The sequence below is a fragment of the Zootoca vivipara genome, chromosome 1 (genome assembly GCF_965207765.1).
Source record: "Zootoca vivipara chromosome 1, rZooViv2.hap1.1, whole genome shotgun sequence".
NCBI lineage: Eukaryota > Metazoa > Chordata > Lepidosauria > Squamata > Lacertidae > Zootoca > Zootoca vivipara.
The window spans coordinates 131182870-131202134 of NC_142582.1; the positions used below are offsets into that span (position 1 = coordinate 131182870).

Genomic DNA, 19265 nt, shown 5'->3' on the forward strand with positions numbered 1-19265 from the left:
TTAGTACAATTTCTATCTAATTAAGTATAATGTGATGTTTTGACGCAACACATAATATGAGTGGTGTTTTATTCTTTAATGTTTATGTTTACTTGTTTAGTACACCGTTTGCTTAATTGTTCAATATAATTTGTTCAAAACCATTGGTTTTTCATGTAAATTATCAACATGTTTTATCTTAAATAAATAAATATTGCAGAAAATAATAGTATGCAACTATTATTGCTCTACATAAAATCTAAAATTTATGTTTATTAGTTCACAATTTAACATACTGAGAATAAAAGTGGCAAATTCCTATGTTTTCATCACTCGTAGTGAGGCAAAATTTCAATCTGTAGGAGCAGGGTCTAAATATTAACCGATTTGTCCCAAATTTGAAATTTGACTATGTTTATACCATACGCCTGATATAAGATCAAGGGAGGAAACATTTTCCAAAAAAAGTTTTTTATGACCCACCCTAATACATAAGCAGAGGTACGACTGTATAACTGAAATAAACAAATATGTCTATATGGCTCTTTAGCTGGGGCTGGACATTGAAGAGCTGGAGGAGATTGAAGAAGATGCCGGCCTGGGCAATGGAGGTCTTGGCAGACTTGCAGGTAAGTGAGGAGCCATAGAAGTTGTAGAATTGGAAGGGACCCCCAACGGTCATCTAGCCAAGGCATCGGCAACCTCCGGCCCATGGAGGCCACTTATCTGGCCCACGGGCCGCCCGTGAACTGAGCTGCCCGCTCGGCAAGTCCCCCACATGCTGTGGTAAACCGGTGCGGTGTGGGGACTTGCCGAGCGGCGCCGGAAATCGCGTCTGCGCAGCCGTAGAAGCGATTTCTGGCACTGCGTATATTTTGGAAATGGGCAGCCAGCACCGGAAATCGCTTCTGCGCAGCTGCAGACATACACAGAAGCAATTTCTGGTGCTGCGCTGCCCATTTCCAAAATGTCCGCAGCGCCAGAAATGGCTTCTGCGCAGCCGCGGACATGCGCAGAAGCCATTTCTGGTGTTTGGGACATGGGTAGCATGGCACCGGAAATCACTTCTGCTCCTGTGGAGCCCATGCCCGGCCCACGTACGATAGTCCATGGGAATCCTCCGGCCTACAGGCAGAAAAGGTTGCCGACGCCTGATCTAGCCCAACCCCCTCCTATGCAGGAATGTTTAGTCCTGCTGGCCACATGACCCGGAAAGCTGTCTGTGGACAAACGCCAGCTCCCTTGGCCTGAAAGCGGCGATGAGCGCCACAGTCACCTTTGACTGGACTTACCTGTCCAGGGGTCCTTTACCTTTACCTTTTTGTGGGTGGAACTGAGCCCAACCCTGACTCTCCTTCCACAGCCTGCTTCCTCGATTCAATGGCCACCCTTGGGCTCGCAGCCTACGGTTATGGGATACGCTATGAGTATGGTATATTCAACCAGAAGATCAGAGACGGATGGCAGGTAACCTCGAAAGCTAAATGTGTATGGTGTGAAGCACGGCACAGTTTATACCACTGTGTTGTGCAAGAGAAGGCAGCCTACATTGCTACAGGTGAAGGAAGTGCACAATATATTTTATTGTGCGTATGTATCTCGGAGTTTACTCACAAGCTTCCTAGCTTGCATTGTGGCGAAATGCATTCATGATCTTTGCGCAGAAGTGGGCATGGGTGCGCATGAGCCTTCCCCAGCCCGGCACATTCCAGAAGTTTTGGATTATGGCTCCTGTCAGTCTTAGCCAATATGGCTGAGTTGTAGAATCGTAAGAGTTGGAAGGGACCCTGAGGGTCATCCAATCCAACCCCCAGCAACACAGGAAATTGCAGCTGTACCTTACGGGCATCGAACCTGCAACCTTGGCGTTCTCAGTCTAACCAGCTGAGCTATCCAGTCCAAAAGAAGTGGAGGGCAGCAGGTTTATTTATTTTGAAGGATTCCGAAGCCATTTGATATTTTAAGAGCAGAAGAGGCGGCTGCTGGATCAGACCAGTGGCCCATCTAGTCCAGCCTCCTGTTCTCACAGTGGCCAACCAGATGCCTGTGGGGAAACCTGCAAGCAGGATTCAAGCACAAGAGGCCTCTCTCCTCCTGCAGTTTCCAGCGGCTGCTGCTCAGAGACATTTACCGCCTCTGACGGTGGAGGCAGAGCCTCGCCATTGCGGCTAATAGCCACCAACAGACCTCTCCTCCTCCGTGAATTCATCTAATCCTCTCTTAAAGCTATTCAAGTTGATGGCCATCACTTTCTTCTGTGGCAGTGAGTTCCATAGTTTAACTACCTGTCAGGGTTGTTGTTGTGACTACTCTTGAATCATAGAATCATAGAATTGGAAGAGACCACAAGGGCCATCCAGTCCAACCCCCTGCCAAGCAGGAAACACCATCAAAGCATTCTTGACATATGCCTGTCAATCCTCTGCTTAAAGACCTCCAAAGAAGGAGACTCTACCACACTTCTTGGCAGCAAATTCCACTGTCGAACAGCTCTTACTGTCAGGAAAGAGCTGTTCTCAAAAAATAAGACACCGCCTTATATTTATTTTTCCTCAAAAAAACACACCATGGCTTATTTTCAGGGGCTGTCTTATTTTTTTCCTCCTCCTCCTGCCGCGGCTGGCATTGCTGCTGCGCCTATCACTATGTCTTATTTTTGGGGTATGGCTTATATTCCTTGAATGCTTAAAAATCCTGCTATGGCTTATTTTATGACTACGTCTTAAAATAGGAGAAGCAGGGTATGTGCTGCATGAAGGACTTTTATCTGCCCTGAATCTTCCAGTGTTCCCCTGCATAATTTCATCAGCTTCTATCACGTCGCCTTTTAATTGTCTCTTTTCTAAAACAAAAAGTCCCAAATGCTGAAACCTTTCCTCACAGGGGAAGCTCTCTATTCCCTTGATAACTTTGGTTTCTCTTTCCTGAAACCTCCCCAACTCTTTATCATCCTTTTTAGGCTGTGAACTCTTAGAATCATAGAATCATAGAGTTGGAAGAGACCACAAGGGCCATCCAGTCCAACCCCCTGCCAAGCAGGAAACACCATCAAAGCATTCCTGACATATGCCTGTCAAGCCTCTGCTTAAAGACCTCCAAAGAAAGAGACTCCACCACACTCCTTGGTAGCAAATTCCACTGCCGAACAGCTCTTACTGTCAGGAAGTTCTTCCTAATGCTTAGGTGGAATCTTCTTTCTTGTAGTTTGAATCCATTGCTAAACATGCGCAGCTCCCTAAGCCGTTCCTCATAAGGCATCGTTTCCAGGCCTTTGACCATTTTGGTTACAGTGGTACTATTACTTCCCTAGATCTAGATGCTATGCTCCTATTGATGCAGCCCAGAATTGCTGTGTGTGTGTGTGTGTTCTTTGGTAAATAGTTGTGGGGGGCCCTCCTTTCTGTGTGTGTCTGTGTGTGTGTGTGTGTTCGTTCTTTGGTAAATAGTTGTGGGGGGCCCTCCTATTTCTTTCAAAGGCTTCCAGGGAGTAGGCTGGGCCAATGATTAACAGAGAATAATCTGGCAAACCGATAACTGGAGCCCAGGGAAGAGATCACAGACTAGATGTGGATAGGCTAATTTGCCTTGCATTGATAAGAGCGACTTCCCTGGGCTAGGTCTCAAAGGGGGGGGGGCAGAGAGGAGAGAGGGGCCCATTGCATAACCTCCAAACACGCTCAAGGGTAATCAGCTCTCATTGGGCCCAGGGCAGAGGAAAGAGTTCCGGTATTCTTCCTTTAGGTGTAAGTTTCTGCCTTTTCACATGCTGGGAAGTTCCACAAGTTCTGCGATTTGAGCCAACTTTTCTTGGCAGGATTTTGGCGCCCTGAGCGTGGGCATAACAGGGTTCAGGGGAAGCCTTAGATGACTTCAGCTCTGGCCAGCAGGAGGAGAGAGCGCCAGGTTCTTCCGCAATGACATTGTTATAAGAAAAAACGACTCCTTTTCCCTTATGGGGTGCCCAAGAGCCCATATAGAGTCCTTAAGTGGGTTCCCTATCGGCAGGAGAAAATAACAGAAGCCAACCAGAGAATATTGAGAAGCAAAGCAGCTAGTAAGCCTGGTCTTTATTAAACTGTTGCAACAGGGTCCTCACTCACCACACGCAGGAGGGAGGAGGAACCCAAAACAATGGTGTGCAAACATTTTTTTAAACTTCAAGCTTAACCAAACAGTGGATTTAGAGGCCATATAACACTAACTATAAAGGAGTCTGTTCCATATGTGTTTCCGTGCATAACTGTTCCTCTGTACTGTATTGTCATTTCTGTGAATGACACTGATCCTGACATAGTATTGTCTGGTTCCTCCTTGCCCATCCTGACAGTTTTCTCTTTCTAGGTAGAGGAAGCTGACGATTGGCTAAGACACGGGAACCCCTGGGAGAAAGCCCGCCCAGAATACATGCTTCCCATTCATTTTTATGGAAGAGTGGAACACACGCAGACCGGTGTGAGATGGATCGACACTCAGGTATTGGGAGAGGGGGCACCCCCATGGTCTTGCTTGTGGGGGGGGGAGGAAGTTCAACTCCCCATAGCCAAGAAGGTTACTGGGTGGTCTTATATGCCTCACCCAGTAGGAAAGGGAGATAGATTTCTTAGAATTTTGAAGTGTCAGGCATAGCTCTAGTGGCTTTAGCCCAAACGTAGCAGAGTTTTCCTGCACAGTTGAGGTGGAAATGACTAGTCGGATAGACGCAGAATAACTTTTTACAGGATTTATTAAAAGAAAATAAAACCAGCAGAGTTTCTGCATACAAAGCAAAGCAAAATAAATCCTTTCTCTCTCTCCAACCATACGCAGCACTCCTACTCCTAACACCCAACAAGAAACAACTGTGCTAGCATTCCTAGATAACAGAGTTCAGTGCTGGTCATTAACCAATGAGAGAGTTGTTGCCAGGCCAGGCAGACCTTGGCTTTCTGCCAAGAGTAAATTGACACTGCCTTGAGTTAATTGTGTGAAGCAAGAATCTGTAAGTTTCCCATGAGAACCAATTATCAGAAACCAAACAAGATTGGATTCCATTTCCGTTTTAATGGGAAACAACCTGATTTGCACTTCTTGAACCAATACAGGGGTACCTTGGTTCTCAAATGCCTTGATTCCCAAACGCCGAAAACCTGGAAGTTAGTGTTCCAGTTTTCAAACGTTTTTCAGACGCCTGGTGCGACTGTTGGCTATTGTTTCTGGGGTGCCTGCCCCAATCAGAAGCTGCGCCTGGGTTTTCGAACATTTCAGAAGTCAAATGGACTTCCGGAACAGATTCAGTTTGGCGCTTTTGTTTTTGCTATTTTGCGTTTCGTTTTTGAGGCTTTTTTGGTGAATTCGTTTTTGTGGCCGTTCAGCTACTGATTGATTGATTGTGTGACTGCGGAAATGGATAAAAGCCCTCCATCCAAACAATGGCTATCATCAGTGCCGGTAAGGAAAAAATAATAATTTTTTTATTATTATCTACAATACCGTCTTATTTCTTTTTTAAGACAGTACCTTGATTATTGCTTTCATTTTATGGATCAATAGTCTCGTTAGATAGTAAAATTCAGATTAAATTGTTGTTATAGGGGTTGTTTTTAAAAGTCTAGAATGGATTAATCCCATTTTGCATTACTTTCTATGGGGAAAGCATGCCTTGGTTTTGGAACGCTTTGGTTTTGGAACGGACATCCAGAACAGATTACCATATTTTTTCATGCATAAGATGCCCCCACGTACAAGAAGCCCCCTATTTTTGGGGACTCCAAATTAAGAAAACACCCCTCAGCACTACCCATGTATAAGACAAGCCCCAATTTCAAACCTAATTTTTTTTATTGAAAAAACTTAGTCTTATACAGTGGTACCTCTACTTACGAATAACTCTACTTACGAATGTTTCTACTTACGAACGGAGCTCCGTCCGCCATCTTGGATGCAGTTTAGATAGGATTTTTTCTACTTACGAATTTTTAGATAGGGTTGCTTCGACTTACGAATTTTTTCTCCCAATGCATTCCTATGGGATTCGACTTACAAATTTTTTCGACTTACAAATGTGCGTTTCGGAACGCATTAAATTCGTAAGTAGAGGTACCACTGTACACGGAAAAATACGGTAAGTTTGAGAACCAAGGTACCACTGTAATCTGATTTTCATTCAAAATTTGCACTGAATTTTGCAGTGCCACTGTTTCACCAGATAATGTGTCCGAAAGCTTGCATAGCTCAGTGAAAGTAGCACACAAACACACATTATATTAGGAGGAAACACATTGCAAAAGTGTTGTGTGTAGGGAGAAATTCATACAAAAATGCCGGTGGGTTTTAAAAAACCCATCTTAAAAAAAATTAAAACTGGAAAAATGAGAAAATGGCTCATTTGATCAATTAGATGGCCTTTGTTGGGGTCACCTACAGAATCTGGCTTCCCTGCAAGATATGAAGGAGCACCTGTGTCTGAAAGGATGGGGGCAGTGGTGGTGGTGGGGGGTCCCTTGGCCAGCCCCTTCCTGGGAGAGCACCATGCAACACAGTTGCTGCCACTGGGCCTTTTCTCTCCCCAGGTGGTCCTGGCTTTGCCCTACGACACCCCGATTCCTGGCTACATGAACAACACGGTCAACACCATGAGATTGTGGTCGGCTCGGGCCCCCAACGATTTCAACCTCCGCGACTGTAAGCGTTTTCGTTCTGTTTGCAAGAATATTTATATACTGTTTTTCTTTAAAAATACCAAAGCCGTATACAACAATTATACGCAAAACCATGTAATACACAAAGCATCCACAAGAAGTGAAAATCAGAAACCAACTAGCTGTTGTAGGAGGATAGATATATCCTGCTCAGGTCTGGAAAGGTTTCCAGCAGGCGTTTAAAAGGTGGCACAGAAGGCACCTGCTGAAGTTCTAGTGGCAGAGAGTTCCACAGGGCTGTTGGAACTAAAGACTCAGTTTCCTGTTGTTGTCAAACGAGCCTCAGCAACTTGGGGAATGGCCAGCTGTTGATCTCACTGATGGAGCTCGGATGTTGAGAAAGGGATGAGTTGCCTCTCTTTTGGCTGTGGCCACAGAGTGCCTGGAAATAGCCACCTTGTTTTCTTTCCTTTTCCACTGTCTGCCTAGCTGTTGTCAGATAGCTCTGCCTAGCTGTTGTCAGATAGCAGCACGAAAAGTTCTCATCAGCCTCCTCCTTGCTCCCCACCCCAGCACCGGCCACATCTCTGACCAACTGTTGGGCTACTGTTAAATTTCTCTGTAACATTTTGTCCTCCTTTCAACCGCCTGAGGTTTTAGCCGCCAAACGCTTCCAAGAAAATTGTCACTGTTATAAAAAGGACTAGAAACTTGACGTGGGTAGATGGGAGGGGAACAAGAAGGAAGCTGAGACTGCACCCTCCCTGCCAGACCATGTATCTCTGAAGTTGGCAGCTTGTTTTTTTAACTCCCCAAACCTTTTCTCTTTTTCTAGTTAACGTTGGCGATTACATTCAGGCTGTGCTGGACAGAAACGTGGCCGAGAACATTTCCCGCGTCCTCTACCCAAATGATAACGTAAGTCTCTGGGTGCAGAAATGCAGCCTTCCTCTTGGAGATGTGTGAGGGGGTTGCTTGGGTGGGAGGGAGGGAGGGAGGGAGGAGAGTGTCAGCCATTCAGAACCAAACAAGGAATTGATTTGAGCCGCCTTGCAGGCTCATAACTCTGGATGCATGAAGCGTCCTTATAAAAGATCTGGGAATGGGCCTTGTCACGAAGTTCTTGGCTGTGAGTCTGCCTCAAGCAGGCTTTAAAATATGTTCATCTGGAGTGTTCTGCAAGAGCAGCTCTCGGTGCCCTACCTCCAAAACTCACCTCTCCCGCAAAAGCTGCAATTTAATTCCCTGTGTCTTTAGCTGCAGACAGGAACAGATCTTCATTAAGGCATCACCTGTCTCTTGTTCCCGATTGTGCTTTGGGCTTGAATTGGTCTTCTCCAACCTGGTGCTCTCCAGATGTTTTGGGACTGGTGGGCATTGTGATCTGCAACATCTGGAGGGCACCGGATTGGAGAAGGTTGCCTTACACGAATCCTATATAATAAAGTGCAAGTGTCTCTGCGTCCAGATTCCCTGTGTCCGCGCTACTGCGCATGTGCCCCACGGACACACACACACGCTCCCCCCCACCTACCGTTTCCCTGCGGCCGCCAACCGCCGCTCCCGGCCGGACTAAGCGTTGGTGGCGGGGGGGAGTGTGCGCGTGTGCGCGTCAGCGCTTCTCCGAACCCCCGGGACCTGTCCTTGCTGTCGGCAGCTGGGGGAGAGGAAGGAAGGAGGAGAAAGCAGCCCTTTCTCCTCCTTCGTTCCTGTCCCCCAGCCGCCAACAGCAAGGACAGGTCTCAGGGGTCGGAGAAGCGCTGTGCAAGCGCTTCTCCGCACCCCTGGATGTCTCCTTACTGTCGGCGGCTGGGGGGGAGGAACGAAGGAGGAGAAAGCAGCCGACAGCAAGGACAGGTCCCAGGGGTTGGAGAAGCGCTTCTCCGAACCCCGGGATGTTCTAGCGCCCGTTTATTGAACGGGCTGAATTACACTAGTATCACATAAACCACAAGTTGCTGCTGCATCAAACTGTGGTTTGTGCAATCCCACCAAACCAGGATTGCAAAGCATGTGTTGGCAGACCCGGTTTTGGAGGGACCACCTGAGCGACAGTCTCTCGGGTCAGATGTGATGGCCAACGGCGTGTGAATTGGTCACTTGCCATATTTGCAGAAGCCAGGGCTCCCCAGGGGTGCATCTCAAGGCTCAGCTTACGTAACGACAAACCATTGTTGAGGGTTACATGTGCACCCAAGTATGTGGAACATTTAATAGCTCCCTCCAGCTTTTACATTCTTAAGGACTTGGGCGTAGGCCTAACCCCCTACCCGAGATTAATGAACAAGGTGAGGGGTCCCTTCCCCTCCTGGCTTCTGTTCCTCTGAGATGTCACCATGAGGACTAGAAACAAAACACTCAAACTCTCAAGCAGCAAATAGTTATTGGGAAATAGTTACTGGCTTGCTGTAACAGAAGGATGTCGGGTTGTTGTTGCAGGGGGGGGGGCCTTCATGTGCGAATGTTTTCCTGTTGCTTTCTCAGACCTTGAGCATTCAGGCATTTGACATTATCTTGTTCAACCCTCGCTGTCGCAGCTGGCACGCCTGGTGAGCTCTGTGTAGACCTGTAACTTTGGTGTGGCAGATTCGTTGACATCTCTCCCTGACCAGCTAAACCTTCACCTGTGACGTATTTCCTGTGCTTCTCCCTGCTCTTGAATTCTCACTGAGGCGGCAAACCTGTATCCACGGCCTCGGTCCAGTATACCTGAAGGAGCGTCTCCACCCCCGTCGTTCTGCCTGGACACTGAGGTCCAGCTCTGAGGGCCTTCTGGCGGTTCCCTCATTGCGGGAAGCAAAGCTACAGGGAACCGGGCAGAGGGCCTTCTCGGTGGTGGCGCCCGCCCTGTGGAACGCCCGTCCCATCAGATGTCAAAGAAATAAACAACTACTTGACATTTAGATGACATCTGAAGGCAGCCCTGTTTAGGGAAGTTTTTTAAATATGTGACATTTTAACCAGGCAGAGGGCCTTTTCGGTAGTGGCTCCCACCCTGTGGAATGCCCTCCCACTAGAGGTCAAAGAGAACAACAATTACCAGACCTTTAGAAGGCATCTCAAGGCAGCCCTGTTTAGGGAAGCTTTTAATGTTTGATGGATCTCTGTATTTTAATGTTTGATGGATTTCTGTATTTTAGAATTTCTGTTTTGTTGGAAGCCGCCCAGAGTGGCTGGGGGAACCCGGCCAGATGGGCGGGGTATAAATAATATATTATTATTATTATTATTATTATTATTATTATTATTATTATTATTATTAATGTAGTTTTAATCTTTGTTGGAAGCCATCCAGAGTGTCTGGGGAGACCCAGCCAGATGGGCGGGGTACAAATAATAAATTAATAAATTATTATTATTCCCGGTATTATCATCCAGATCATGCCCCTGAATGTGGAGGGAGCGTTGCGGGGAGGGATCCTCCTCCACACCTTAAAAGTCCCTGCCTTTAGAAAACTAGCCTCTCAAGGAAAAGGGATTCTTGCCCTCACTGACATTGTCTACATGGAACGGTGTGTGTGTGTGTGTGTGTTTATATGGAGGAGTACAGTATCTGAAATGATAGGGCCACCAACACAAGTTTACTGCCTCCGTGAGAACGAGCCTAGAATTCCGTTTTGTGTCTTGATTTTTTCACACCTGTGTCATTGCTTAGCCTAGCTTCTTTGCTGTTAATGGGGGAGGGGGGATCTGTTGGAAATAATACCGAGTTTTTTTTTCTTTAGACATCCAAATGCTCTTAGGGCAATGATTTGGGACGGTCAAACCGCTTCATTTCCCATTGGTAATATCCTGTAACTACTTGCTAAAATCCACCAACTTTTCACGCCACAAATGTTTGGGGGGGTGGGGTGGGATACTGCATAGTTTTGCTATAATAGCCCCCAATGTGGTAGCATTGGAGAAGTATCACAGATTAACTAATAAAGCAGAATAAATCTGCCACGGATGCACTATCTTTGTGTTAATATGACCATTGTAAGGCACTAGAGGTTCTCCATGAATTTGGAATATTTTTTTTAGGTTGAGGTTGGCTGGGGTAGGGAGCGTTGAATCTGAAAGAAGGTAATTTCCATTGGTGTGGTATACATTTCTAGGGATTGGAAATCCAAATTTCATTTCTTTGGACAGCTTTCACCAGGGGCACACAATTGCTTACCTTGTGGTGATAGCAATTCATTCCTTAAAAAAAAGAATATATATATTTTTTAAAATCAGGCAACCAGGTTTGAAAATTGAAACCGATTCATTGGCTGTTAGATTGTGCTCGATCCCTGCAATGCCTTATCTAGTGCCGAAACACTAAACCTGCCTCAGTTCAACGAATCTCTCACATTTCAAAATTGCACTCCACACCTTGGGGGTCAGGATACGGAGTGAAGTGGCAGCTTAAATGTGAAACCCAAAAATTTTGCTCAGTCCCTAATTTAATTTCCCCAGAAGATTTTTAGATTTTTTAAAAAATTCTAGCCTGCTTCATAAAGTTTGTGTTCATCATTTCAACAACTGTTTGTTTCAGCTCTAGTTATCCCCTCCCCTTGATGCTAAATTCTACAAATGCCATGGCAATGCAGATTTAACACTTGACTAGTAAAGGTTAACTCTGGTTGCCCTCTGATTCCAAGGAGCCTTCTTTAGCTTCTCCGCACCAAACTTATTTCGGTAATCAGCCCATCTCAAATATTATTATTATTGTTGTTGTTGTTGTTGTTATTTTTAATTTCATTTCTATACCGCTTTATATTTTAAAGAAAAATCTCAAAGCGGTTTACAGCATATTAAAACATCAATAAAACAATCCAGAATCAAACATTTCTGAAGAAAAGTCAGATGTAGAGTATGCAGTCAAAGCAACAAAATTAACAGAAAACTAAAATATTATCTTAAAGATTTCAAAATAAAACATTGCAAAGGAGGTCCGCTACAGAATACATATTTAACACAAAGAAAGTTAACCAAAAAACACAAAAAAACTTAAAATGTTTTTTTTTAAAAAAAGCGAAAACAAAAACCATTGCTAACTGAAGTCAAATATAAAATATCTCGTCCATCCCCAAAATTCCCTTCAGATTATTCACGGAATTGTAAAGGTTAAAGTGCTTTGGGAAATGAAAGGTGTCTTTTCCAACATTTCTACAGTCATTTTTATACCATAGCTGCCAAGTCTCCCATATTCCCTGGGAAACCCCCGTTTTCCCGGCTGTCGCCAGCCGGAAAAACAAATTTTTTTGTTTTTCCCCGGTTTATTCTGGCGCGGCGGCCATTTTGGAACTGGGCGGAGCATGCTCAGAAGCGACTTTTGATGCTGCTTTGCCCAGTTCCAAAATGGCTGCAGCGCGACTTCTGGTGCGGCGGCCATTTTGGAACAGGGCAGAGCAGCATCAAAAGTCACTTCTGAGCATGCTCCGCCCAGCTCCAAAATGGCGGCAGCGCTACTTCCGGTCTGCTACTTCCGGTCCAGTCCCTTATTTCTCAGGCCGGAACTTGGCAGGTATGTTTTATACGCACAGTGATTTGTAGTCCTCCCCCAAAACCGCCCCGTCCAAAGAATTCACAGTTGCTCCTATTTTACCCCCCAGCCGTGATGGGAGTTGTAGCCCAAACATCTGGAAGCGGGACCAGCTTGAGGCAAAGGCTGCCCTAGGACATGCCACACTGTTCAACAGTCAAGCACCTTGCCTGGACTCTTATTCCCCTGCCCTTGCCTGGTGGTGTGTCTTATCAATGTTCCCAATGGGACCTTTCATCTCCATCTTTGCAGTTCTTCGAAGGGAAGGAGCTGCGCTTGAAGCAAGAGTACTTTGTGGTGGCTGCCACCCTGCAGGACATCATCCGCCGGTTCAAAGCCTCCAAATTTGGGAGCACCGAAAGCGTCCGGACGGCTTTTGATTGCTTTCCAGACCAGGTAGTTTTGTGTTTGCATGTGTTTGTTGTTGGCTTTCACACAAAATTCTTCTTCTTCTTCTGCGATCTGAATAAGATTGTCTTCCATAAACACTGTTTTAACAATGAGTCCGTTAGTGACTGTGGAGGCCAATTCTGGATCCACACATCCTTCCACAGTGGGGACATAGGTTTCCCGGGCAGGAGTTGATCACGGTGAGGGTTTGCCAAGCGTGCCTTCCTCTTAGCACGTTTCTCCCTTCCGTCCTGAGTTCGAGTGTCTTCAAAGCCCGTGACACCTTTGGTAAAGGCTGTTCTCCAACTGGAGCTCTCGCAGGCCAGTGTTTCCCAGTTGTCAGTGTTTATACTACATTTTTTTTAGATTTGCCTTGAGAGAGTCTTTGAACCTCTTTTGCTGACCCCCAGAATTGCGCTTTCTATTTTTAAGTTCGGAATAGAGTAGTTGCTTTGGAAGACGATCATCAGGCATCCGCACAACATGACCAGTTTGCAACGGTGAGGATGTGAAATTCAATAGGACGCCTCTCCGTCATCTGGTTGTGAAAAATGCACAGCTGTGGGGCCACGTTGAGCCAGGATTCTGCCCCAGAACACATCTAGCAAGGATTTTAACTCTGGTCTGGAAGATGTAGTCATGCAGGCTGCGTACACAACATAGAAATGTAGAGACTGAAGGGACCCCAGGGGTCATCTAGTTCAACCCCCCTGCAATGCAGGAATTTAAAGCACCTGGTTTCCCCCCAAGATCCCTGGGAACTGTAGTTTACCTCTCACAGAGCCACAGTTCCCAGCACCCTTAGCACACCTCAGTTCCCAGGTTGCATTTGGGGGAAGCCAGGTTCTTTTAAGGTGCTTTAAATAGGTGGTTTGTTTGCAGCCGTATTTACATAATTCATTATATGCATCTGCCCTGAAAGCGACTCGCATGAAAACGAAACGGTCTAAGTAAAGTAGTACAGTCACAGTACATTTAAAAGTATGGTGTCACTTCATCATAATGCTAAATAGGAATCAGCAATTAACTCACCTAAATTTTTTTACCAAGCATAAAGCTCCCCAATGGCTCATGTAACAATATCCACACATTTGTTACAGCTCACGTAACAATCTTTCTTTGGCGATCACTCGTAGCCGAGTAAGATTGTCTTCCAGGGCCGGCTCCCGATGATGCGGGGCGCCAGGGTGCCAGGCCACCAGGGGCGCCGCTGCGCCCGCTGAGAGGCGCGGCTGAGGCTGCCCCAGGCGCGCCTCCGCTGTTCAGCGGCTTCAGGCCGCTCTCCGGAGGCGCGCGGGCCTGGGGCCGCCTCTGCCGCGCGCAGGGGCGTCGCAACAGGGGGTGGGCAGCGCCCCCTGGCTCAGGGCCGGCCCTATGGCAGGCTGGGTGGCGCAGCGCAGCTGCACCCGCGGCAGCCCGCCTGCCCGCCGCGCTGGGAAACTGGGCGGGGGGGTCGCCAGAGGGATCTGGCGCGCCAGGGCGCCGGGCATGCTTAAAACGGCCCTGTTGTCTTCCATAAACACCATTTTAACAACGTCGCACCAGTAGCTAGGGAGAGGGAGACGGCCATCTCTCTCCTGATGACAAATATATGTCATTGAATTCTACTCAGTATTGATTGATTTAGCAGAGTAAAAACGTAAACACGTTTCAGGAGCCCCAACAAAAATAGACCAGAGGCAATTGTATTTCATCCAGCAGAGCTTTACTGCTACTCAGTGGCAAAGCTACCTGTTCCAACACCCAGGGGCGTCTCTGGCATGTGTCCCAGGGGGCGTGACGCATGTCGGGGGGGGGTGCACAGTGAGAAGCACACGTCCCGGGGCATGCTTGGCAAGCGGCCAGTGTCCCGGGAGTGCACGGTGAGTGCCAAGCTTCCAGGGGGGCAGGGGGGCGTGATTTCACACACACACACACACACACACCTGGGATGGCACCCAGAGCGGACCACTTCCCCCGCTCCCACCTTTGTCCGCCGGTGCTGCTACTGAAAAGCAAATGAGCATACAATACTGGTCACAAATCCAATACATTTAGGATTGGCATTTTCCCATAAGAAATCCAGTTGCAGCAGATTTAACTTAAACTTACTATAACTTATAAGAAGTCTAAAATCTTAGCACTATAGCATACTATGTACAGAACAGCACACCAGAAAAGAGAGGCAGAAAGAGAAAGTGGAACTCTGACTCCTTCTGGTCTTATTTTTATAAAGAGATAAGACAGGCACCCCCAAACTTGGCCCTCCAGATGTTTTGGGGCTACAACTCGCATCATCCCTAGCTAACAGGACCAGTGGTCAGGGATGATGGGAATTGTAGTCCCAAAACATCTGGAGAGCCGGGTTTGGGGATGCCTGAGATAAGAGAACCAGTTTAAACCAGCTGTCCTTGGCTTCTCTGAAGCAGTAACCCAAACATCATGAACCTTCTGCTTGTTTCTTTTACACAGGGAACCTTTCAGAGAGCCAGTGTGGTGTAGTGGTTAAGAGCGGTAGACTCGTAATCTGGGGAACCGGGTTCGCGTCTCCGCTCCTCCACATGCAGCTGCTGGGTGACCTTGGGCTAGTCACACTTCTCTGAAGTCTCTCAGCCTCACTCACCTCACAGAGTGTTTGTTGTGGGGGAGGAAGGGAAAGGAGATTGTTAGCCGCTTTGAGACTCCTTCGGGTAGTGAGAAAGCGGGATATCAAATCCAAACTCCTCCTCCTCTTCTTCTTCTTCTTCTTCTTCTTCTTCTTCTTCTTCTTCTTCTTCTTCTTCTTCTTCTTCTTCTTCTTCTTCTCTTGAATTTATTAGAATAGGAAAGATCTCTACCCATCAGATCAATACTTTCTGGACTAAGAAATGCAAACTGACAATATAGTACAGTAGTGATGATTTCCTCTGAACATGTGCAGAGCAGCAAAAACCATTCTGTGCACAGGTGGGAGGAGGGGGCAGAAAAACCCAGCTATGAGTTCTGTCTTAGAGTAGGGGTCGCCAAGGTTTACCTTGCCTGGGCCAGTTCACTCCAGTGGAGATCCCTCTGTGGGCTGGATTGCCCGCCCACCCACGATTTCCGGCATCTGCACAGATGCGTTTTCTGGCGTCTGTGTCTGCGCAAATGCGGTTTCCAGCACTGCGAAAGCGAGTCCCCGCGCTGCGCCGGTTTAGCGCAGCGTGCAGGGACTCACCGAGTGGGCAGCTCGGTTTGGGGGCTGTGGTTAAATGACCCCTGTGGGCTGCTTGTGGCCCATGAGCCTTAAGTTGCTGACCCCTGTCTTAGAGGCTGGCCAGCCAATTTGGGGCTCTAAATTCTCACTACCTTCTACATTTGCAGGTTGCCATCCAGCTGAATGACACCCATCCCGCCTTGGCCATCCCCGAGCTGATGAGAGTGTTTTTGGACATTGAAAGGCTGCCGTGGGACAAGGTTTGGCACAGTCTTCCATGTCGCTTCTGTTTCTTTCCAGGGATAAAGGAGCGGAAGGGCCCGGCTTTCAGAAGAGCCTGGCAACTGGATGAGGCCAATGGCCAATCTGGTCCAGCACCCCGTTTTAATAGTGGCCAACCAGGTGCCTCTTGGGGAGCCTCAAGAGCAGAACTTGAACTCAGCACCGCCCTCCCCGCTTGCAAGGCCAGCTAAGTAGAGCAAGGGTCTGATTGTTCTACGGTAACTTCCTATTTCCATCTGAATGATGCAGCTGTACATTGGGGACCTTCTAGGTCTTTCTCGTGGAATTGGCAGGGGGGCCTGCCCATGTAGCTGCACGCCCATCATCAGATCTTCTTGCAAAAAAAATAGGACTTCCTGGGCGAATGATATGTGCCAAGCAAAGGTGTGCCAAGTTGAGGTCTTGCACAATGGCACCACCTGCTGGTCACTGGTGGTACGGAAATGTAGAATCGTATGTGGCCAAGGTTCTCCCGGCAACATACCTGCCAAGTTGCTGTCAGAAATAAGCGACCGGGCCGGAAATAGCAGACCGGAAGTAGCGCTGCAGCCATTTTGGAACTGGGCAGAGCAGCATCAAAAGTCGCTTCTGAGCATGCTCCGCCCAGTTCCAAAATGGCCGCCGCGCCAGAATAAACCAGGGGGGAAACAAAAAAAATCTGTTTTTTCAGCTAGGAACATCTGGAAAAACAGGGATTTCCCGGGGAAAACGGGAGACTTGGCAGCTATGCCCGGCAACCCTGAGGTCATCTGGATTTTAATATTTGGAGCAATCTAAGCTGAACTTTTCTGGCTTTGTTTCCTGACTGGATTTTGTGGTTTTAAGAGCTCTGATGGAGTGGCTTCACTCTACTGCTGAGCTATGGACCTTGCTTGTGCCCCCTCCAGGACGGAGATTATAGAGATAATTGAATAGCAGAAGCAAACAAACAATAATTATTATTATTTATTGAATTTACAGTGGTGCCTCACTAGCTGAATTTAATTTGTTCCACGGGTCAATTCTTATAACGAAAAATTCGTCTAGCAAATCCCATAGGAATGCATTGAATTTTTTATTACTATTATTATTTTGCCCATAGTAACGCATTAATTGAATTTCAATGCATTCCTAAGGGAAACCGCGATTCGCTAGATGAATTTTTCGTAAAATGAATTCGTCTAGCGAGGCAGCCTCTGCTAGAAAAATACTTTCGTTAAGCGAAAATTACGTCTTGCAGGGCGTTCGTTAAGCGAGGCACCACTGTATATACCGCCCTGTACCCATCTCAGGGCAGTTCACAGAACAAAGTCAAATTATAAAACCACAATATATATAATCAATATATATATCTTCGTGACCCCATGGACCATAGCACGCCAGGCACTCCTGTCTTCCACTGCCTCCCGCAGTTTGGTCAAACTCATGTTCGTAGCTTCAAGAACACTGTCCAGCCATCTCTTCGTCTGTCGTCCCCTTCTCCTTGTGCCCTCCATCTTTCCCAACATCAGGGTCTTTTCCAGGGAGTCTTCTCTTCTCATGAGGTGGCCAAAGTATTGGAGCCTCAGCTTCAGGATCTGTCCTTCCAGGGAGCACTCAGGGCTGATTTCCTTCAGAATGGATAGGTTTGATCTTCTAGCAGTCCATGGGACTCTCAAGAGTCTCCTCCAGCACCAGAATTCAAAAGCATCAATTCTTCGGCGATCAGCCTTCTTTATGGTCCAGCTCTCACTTCCATACATCACTACTGGGAAAACCATAGCTTTAACTATACGGACCTTTGTCGGCAAGCTGATGTCTCTGCTTTTTAAGATGCTGTCTAGGTTTGTCATTGCTTTTCTCCCAAAAAGCAGGCGTCTTTTAATTTCGTGACTGCTGTCACCATCTGCAGTGATCAAGGAGCCCAGAAAAGTAAAATCTCTCACTGCCTCCATTTCTTCCCCTTCTATTTGCCAGGAGGTGATGGGACCAGTGGCCATGATCTTAGTTTTTTTGATGTTGAGCTTCAGACCATATTTTGCGCTCTCCTCTTTCACCCTCATTAAAAGGTTCTTTAATTCCTCCTCACTTTCTGCTATCAAGGTTGTGTCATCTGCATATCTGAGGTTGTTGATATTTCTTCCGGCAATCTTAATTCCGGTTTGGGATTCATCTAGTCCAGCCTTTCGCATGATGAATTCCGCATATAAGTTAAATAAGCAGGGAGACGATATACAACCTTGTCGTACTCCTTTCCCAATTTTGAACCAATCAGTTGTTCCATATCCAGTTTTAACTGTAGCTTCCTGTCCCACATAGAGATTTCTCAGGAGACAGATGAGGTGATCAGGCACTCCCAGTTCTTTAAGAACTTGCCATAGTTCTTAAAAGAGGTGCTGGTGCTCAAATATTGATAATTGCTGTGGGTGCCTGCGCCGAATAGCTACCATGGGCAGCTAAAAAAAAGGCGTTGGTGTTTACGACCCGGTTTGGAACTGGATTGCTAAGTTCTCAACAACAAGCTTGCTGTGTGTGTCAAGGGAATGTACGCAAGGATGTAAGGATAAGCAACCGTGAGCGTGGCTCTTTTCCCTCCATAGCAAGAGTATATACCCCAAATACGTATTCAATCCCCCATCGGGTATTGAACCTGGGACCTAGAATCATAGAATCCTAGAGTTGGAAGAGACCACAAGGGCCATCCAGTCCAAGCCCCTGCCGAGCAGGAAACACCATCAAAGCATTCTTGACATATGCCTGTCAAGCCTCTGCTTAAAGACCTCCAAAGAAGGAGACTCCACCACACTCCATGGTAGCAAATTCCACTGCCGAACAGCTCTTACTGTCAGGAAGTTCTTCCTAATGTTTACCTTCTGAATGCAAAGCAGATGCTCTGCCACTGAGCTACTTCAGCCTCCTGTTTCCTTTCCTTCCCCTGCTCACTGCCTTTCTCTTATTTTCACAACTTCTAGGCCTGGGACATCACCACGCGGACTTTCGCCTACACGAACCACACGGTTCTCCCCGAAGCCCTTGAGCGCTGGCCGGTGGAGCTGGTGGAGAAATTGCTGCCCAGACACCTGCAGATCATCTATGAAATCAACCAGAGGCACCTGGACGTGAGTAGGGCTGCGTCGCCATTGTCCCCAGTTCTGATTTTCAAGCCCAATGCCATGATTCGGGGAGGCAGCGGAAGTGATTTCCTGGAGAAGCATTGAATGGTACAGATGTTTTTGCCCTGCTTGCCTAGGGTGGAGCTCACACTCCCCGATGGCTCACTGGATTCCAGGATTGGCTTTTCTCTTGCCCACAGGGTGCCAGAGGGGAGCCCAAGAAAGGGTTGCCCTCACTCCGATTTGGCTTCAGGCATCATCAA

At 47.1% G+C, this 19265-nt stretch overlaps 1 protein-coding gene across 2 annotated transcripts in view; it reads left to right on the forward strand.

Moving 5' to 3' along the window:
* Nucleotides 1-19265, forward strand: part of PYGL (glycogen phosphorylase L) — a 53637-nt gene that overhangs the window by 13093 nt on the left and 21279 nt on the right. For both annotated transcript variants that reach the window (XM_060270675.2, XM_088674708.1), the window contains exons 4-11: nucleotides 530-608; nucleotides 1343-1446; nucleotides 4321-4452; nucleotides 6528-6639; nucleotides 7432-7514; nucleotides 12358-12501; nucleotides 15817-15909; nucleotides 18862-19008. In XM_060270675.2, coding sequence (XP_060126658.1) covers nucleotides 530-608; nucleotides 1343-1446; nucleotides 4321-4452; nucleotides 6528-6639; nucleotides 7432-7514; nucleotides 12358-12501; nucleotides 15817-15909; nucleotides 18862-19008 — 894 coding nt within the window. The remainder of the gene's footprint in view (nucleotides 1-529; nucleotides 609-1342; nucleotides 1447-4320; nucleotides 4453-6527; nucleotides 6640-7431; nucleotides 7515-12357; nucleotides 12502-15816; nucleotides 15910-18861; nucleotides 19009-19265) is intronic.